A 5796-nucleotide genomic window follows, 5' to 3' on the forward strand; every position below is an offset into this window, starting at 1 on the left:
AAAAAAAAAAAAAAAAGCTTTTGTTAAACCACAGTGCTGGAAGACAGGTCTGTCAGCAGCTTACAGGGGAGTCCTCAAACTTTTTAAACAGGGGGCCGGTACACTGTCCTTCAGAACTGTTGGAGGGCCAGGCTGCAGGCCCCAGGATGAGTCGGCTGCTAAGCAGGACAGGCAGGAGCGGCAAAAACACCTGGCAGGCCGGATAAATGTCCTTGGTGGGCTGCATGTGGCCCACGGGCTGTAGTTTGAGGACGCCCAGAGAATCTCTGATGATTGAATATATATAGATTTTTTTATGTTTGAATATCACAATATTAAAATGGGAAATAGGAACTATTTTTTGCTTAGATAATTAACAAAGTGTCCACCAATATCTCACTAAAACTAAAATATCCAAGAATTTAAAGGCATAAAGAAGCAACTGAATCTACATGATACCTTTCCTAAAAGTAAATAATAGCAAGATTTGGTGGAGTTTTGTCATTCTTGTGTTTCTTTATGGGCTTCCTGATTCACTGACCATTCTAAGTATTTATTGTAGATAAGAGGAACTCTCCACCTCCTTCAACATATGAATATGACTCTTTTTTTTATTTTTCAAAAAATTGGGTAGACTGTATTTTCTTGAAATGATGTGGTGGTCTTGCCTGTAATAAATAAAGTAAAGCAAGTATTAAACCTATTTTAGCCTCAAGTATAGTTCTGATTTTTCCTTATTTGGCCAATAAAATTAAGCGGTTAAGCTGTTTTTAGAGATATGACTTATTTATTTTTAGTAATATTTTATGACTATCTGCTACAGACCCAAAATAAATTTAAAGAGAACAAATATTTTGTCTTTCGTTAAGACTAATAACTTTGCTTTATTTTATTTTATTTTATTTTATTTTTGAGACAATGTCATTATGTTGCCCTTGGTGGTGTGCCGTGGTGTCACAGCTCACAGCAACCTCAAACTCTGGGCTTACGCGATTCTCTTGCCTTAGTCTCATGAGTAGCTGAGACTACAAGCGCCTGCCACAATGCCCAGCTTTTTTTTTTTTTTTTCTAGCGACAGAGTCTTACTTTATTGCCCTCTGTAGAGTTAACACAGCTCACAGCAACCTCTAACTCCTGGGCCTAGATGATTCTCTTGCCTTAGTCTCCCAAGTAGCTGCTGATACTACAGGTGCCTGCCACAATGCCCAGGTATTTTTTTGTTGCAGTTTGGCCGGGGCTGGGCTTGAACCCACCACCCTCAGTACATGGGGCTAGCATTCTACCAGCTGAGCCACAGGCGCTGCCCCATGCCCGGCTATTTTTGATTGCAGTTGTCAGTGTGGTTTAGCAGGTCCGGGTCAGGCTCAGACCCACCAGCTTCAGTGTATGTGGCCAGTGCCCTAACCACTGGGGTATAGGTGCTGAGCCAACATTGCTCATATTTATTAATTCTTACAGGTAAGATGCTTGCCTTTAAAAAAAAAATTATACAGTAAGATTTACTGTTATGGTATTAATTCTGTGACCTTTGATACTGCATAGAGTTGCCCACCTTTACAGCCATGACACAAAAGTATTTCATCAAACCATAAATTTCTTATTGTTTCCACCTTATAGTCACCACTCTCAACTCTTGGCTGCCACTTTCTGTCTGTTTTCTTTCTCTTTAGTTTTCTTGCTTTAGTTTTAATAGCCCATTGTTTATACATACATATGTACATATATTCTTTTCCCTTGGAGTGTTTGTTTGTTCATTAGTTTTAGAAATACTGTTGTCCAGATTGGCATATCGTGGTAGAATCTCAGCTCACTGCATCCTGGAACTCCTGGGCTTAAGCCAGCCTCCTATCTCAGCCTCCTGAGTAGCTAGGACTATAGGTGTGTGCTCCTCACCCAGCCAGTTTTTTAAAAAAAAGTTTTGTAGGCCCAGCGCCTGTAGCTCAAGCAGCTCAGGCCCTGGCTACATACACCAGAGCTGGTGGGTTCCAATCCAGCCCGGGCCTGTGAAATAGCAATGACAACTACAACCAAAAATGGCTGGGCATTGTAGCGGGCACCTGTAGTCCCAGCTACTTTGGAGGCTGAGGCAGGAGAATCCCTTAAGTCTAGGAGGTGGAGGTTGCTGTGAGTTATAATGCCACAGCACTCTATCCAGAGCGATGGCTTAAGGCTCTGTCTCAAAATAAAAAAATAAAACTAAATAAATAAAATAAAATAAAGTAAATTTTGTAGAGGCAGGGTCTTACTGTTCCTCAACTTGGTCTCAAACTCCTGGCCTCAAGAGATCTGCCTGGACCTTCCAAAGTACTGGGATTATAGGCATGAACCACTATGCCTGGTCACTTTTTCCTTTTATAATTGAAACTATAACTATTGAAATCTCATTATAAAAAGTATAAGATATAAAAGTATAAGAAATAAAAATCATGTATATGTGTATATAGATATGTGTTTTTAAAATGGTAATTTTCAACTATTTAATTTTTTCTTTTTCTAGGTAAAATTAAATATTCAGAAAGAGTCTATGAAGCTTGTATGGAAGCTTTTGATAGCCTTCCTCTTGCTGCTCTTTTAAACCAACAGTTTCTTTGTGTTCATGGTGGACTTTCACCAGAAATACACACACTGGATGACATTAGGAGAGTAAGTATATATTTTAGTTCTAAGATTGATTGCTATTTATAGTACTTTGTTGAGAGAGTAGAAGCTTCAGACTTCTCTTCACTGCCAGAGAGTAGGTAATAGTAAAAATTAATATACTGATATTTTAAGGAAATAGCTTCTGGTCATTCAAAATGATGTAGTATGGACTGTATTCAAGTTGGTACCATATTCCTATGTCCATTGTGTCCTTATTTTTTGATGAGTTATTTCTGTTCTTTGTTTCTTTCTTTTCTTTCTTTCACAGTTAGATAGATTCAAAGAGCCACCTGCATTTGGACCAATGTGTGACTTGCTATGGTCCGATCCTTCTGAAGATTTTGGAAATGAAAAATCACAGGAACATTTTAGTCACAATACAGTTCGAGGATGTTCTTATTTTTATAAGTAAGGAAAAATATCCAAGATCAATCACATTTTAGTTGCTAACATAGCATATGATGCATACAGAAAAGGTCATTATTTTACTTAATTTGCTCTTTTTCCCCCACAGCTATCCAGCAGTGTGTGAATTTTTACAAAACAATAATTTGTTATCGATTATTAGAGCTCATGAAGCTCAAGATGCAGGGTAAGAATTCTGTTTCCCTGACCCAAATTAACACCTTAAATACATATCGAACTTAGTATCCATGGTTGATGCTTTACGATGCATATTAAGCTATTTGTTTTGCAGCTATAGAATGTACAGAAAAAGTCAAACTACAGGGTTCCCTTCATTAATAACAATTTTTTCGGCACCTAATTACTTAGATGTCTACAATAATAAAGGTAAGATATTGTTGATAAAAAAACTGTTAAACAACTTAGCATTTTAATTAGCTTATTTTTTGAAAATATAATAGAAAAGGGGTGTTGTTATGAAACTGTAACTATCCAAATCTCATTATACAAAACTAAAAGATATAAGGGAGGGGAGATAAGAAGAAATAAAAATCCAAACTATGAAACTGAGTCATATATAACCATTCCAAAACTAGTCACTCACAAAAGCTGTTTGGTCAAAAGTGCTTTAAGCATATCAAGCAAAATCAGAGTTTGATTTTCTCAAACTCCCCTTTCTTAAATCTTTTCCCTTATAATAAGAGAATTTGTGTTATTTGTATAAAGCTTCTGCTGCTTTGATGATGATTTTATTTGCACTGCCTACTTATTTAGTTTATCATGTTTCTTATTTTATGTTTACTGATCTAGGTTCTCTTTTTTTAGTTTCTTATTCCCTATTTTTACTTCCACAGTCTTACCACTGCCCCATGAAGATTTGTACACTGCTTTCTCTGATTTCATTTGAAGGATACATTCTTCTACTGCTTTCCCAAACCTTTTTTTCTTATATCTTTTTTTGTTTACCTTCTTTTCAAGTGGTTTTCATTTTCCCTTCTTCCTTTTGAATTTGATCTGTCTATAGTAATTAGATTTCATTTTATTTTAAACATAACTTATTGACAGATGATGCCAAAGGTCTTAATCTGGTTAAGTGTGTGTCAAGGACATTGAAGATCAGCTTGAGTATGTTTATGTAGTTCACATCTTCATAAGAGGGAAATTAAGAGGCCAGCTTCTATTCTGTCTTGCCATGTCTGGAATTCAGTTGATTATGCCTTAGCTTCAGGATCAGACTAGAGAGGATGCAGCAGGAGGGAAAAACAGAAGGTTAAAGACTTATAAAAGTAAATTTAGAGAGATGATGAGGTCATTGCTAAATAAGGGTCATGGTGGAAGTTCAAAAGAGGAACAGAAGAGTTTTTTGAATAATGGGAGATGATGGTTAAAACTTTAAAAGATTTGCCTGAAAGCAAACAGTAGTATGCTAGATAACTTTGGTACAGAATATGCTATAAGAACTTATACTGTAGATAGCAAATGAAATGTAACTTCATTTCTGAAAAGAAACATGCCTAAATTTTTACTACATTTTCAAAAACAGAATCAAAGGTTAAACTTAACAAACTAACAGTGCTCTAATTCCTCAACTGTAACTTAACTCCTTATTAAAGGAGCTTGGTTCAGTATCCATTTGAGTATTGCTTTACTGGTTGTCCTTTGTCAGTTTGGGAGGTTAAGCAATTGATTTTTTTAGTTCTTAGAAAAGAAACTCAAACTCTTGACTCTGTCTTATCAAAAGCAAATGTCTCTTGGTAGTTTTGAGTCTGTATATAAATAGTGTTAAAGTTTGAGTGTTTGTATAGTATGGGTATGTTTGTAATGTTTTATTCTATCCATAAAGCAATTTTCTAGATTTTCTTTCTCTTTTTTTCTTACTTAGAAAATGTCTGATGGCTCCGTGCCTGTACTCAGTGGTTAGGGCGCTGGCCACATACAGCACGGCTGAAGGGTTCAAATCCAGCTTGAGCCTGCCAAACAATAACAACTACAACAACAAAAAAGCCAAGCATTGTGGCAGGGTGCCTGTAGTCCCAGCTACTTGGGAGGCTGAGGCAAGAGAATCACTTAAGCCCAAGAGTTTGTGGTTGCTGTGAGCTGTGATGCTACGGCACTCTACTGAAGGCGACATAGTGAGACTCTATCTCAAAAAAAAAAGAGAGAGAGAAAGAAAAGAAAAGGCCTGAAAACTTGATATCAGCTCATACTTTCTGAGGCTAATTTTAAAGTACTTTTATTTCACATGGGAATTTCATAAGGAAAACAAACATATACCTTTTAAATTAGTTAAGTGGTAACATGTAGCAAGATTGCTTTTGATTTTATATTAGCCAGAATCACAAATCTTGGAATTTAACATCTATATTTTGGTGCTCTTTGTTAAAATTTTTAAAAATAATCACATAATCGGCTGAACACAATGGCTCATGCCTGAAATCATGGCACTATGGGAGGCCCAGTTGGGTGGACTGCTTGAGCTCAGGAGTTTAAAGCCAGTCTGAGCAAAAGTGAGACACCATTAGGAAAATTAGCCAGATGTTGTGGTGGGTGCTTGTAGGCCCAGCTACTTAGGAGGCTGAGGTAAGAGGATTGCTTGATCCCAAGAGTTTGAGGTCACTGTGAGCTATGATGATGCTATCTACCCAGGGCTAAAGAGTGAAAGTCTGTCTCAAAAAAGAAAAAAAATTTTCACATAATTATTATAGTCTCTACAAAGCATTTTGTATTTTTATTTAGTTTCACTTTTTAAATTCTGTGATTTTTTTTTTTTTT

The 5796-nt window shown here is 36.4% G+C and overlaps 1 protein-coding gene across 4 annotated transcripts in view; it reads left to right on the plus strand.

Annotated features, from left to right (window-relative positions):
• The window catches only part of PPP3CB (protein phosphatase 3 catalytic subunit beta), a 59228-nt gene that overhangs the window by 23014 nt on the left and 30418 nt on the right, over positions 1 to 5796 (plus strand). For all 4 annotated transcript variants that reach the window (XM_012801402.1, XM_003783557.2, XM_003783556.2 and 1 more), the window contains exons 5-8: positions 2477 to 2622; positions 2888 to 3027; positions 3134 to 3211; positions 3317 to 3411. In XM_012801402.1, coding sequence (XP_012656856.1) covers positions 2477 to 2622; positions 2888 to 3027; positions 3134 to 3211; positions 3317 to 3411 — 459 coding nt within the window. The remainder of the gene's footprint in view (positions 1 to 2476; positions 2623 to 2887; positions 3028 to 3133; positions 3212 to 3316; positions 3412 to 5796) is intronic.

The sequence above is a fragment of the Otolemur garnettii genome, unplaced genomic scaffold (assembly GCF_000181295.1).
Source record: "Otolemur garnettii isolate 467f Iridium unplaced genomic scaffold, OtoGar3 scaffold00008, whole genome shotgun sequence".
NCBI lineage: Eukaryota > Metazoa > Chordata > Mammalia > Primates > Galagidae > Otolemur > Otolemur garnettii.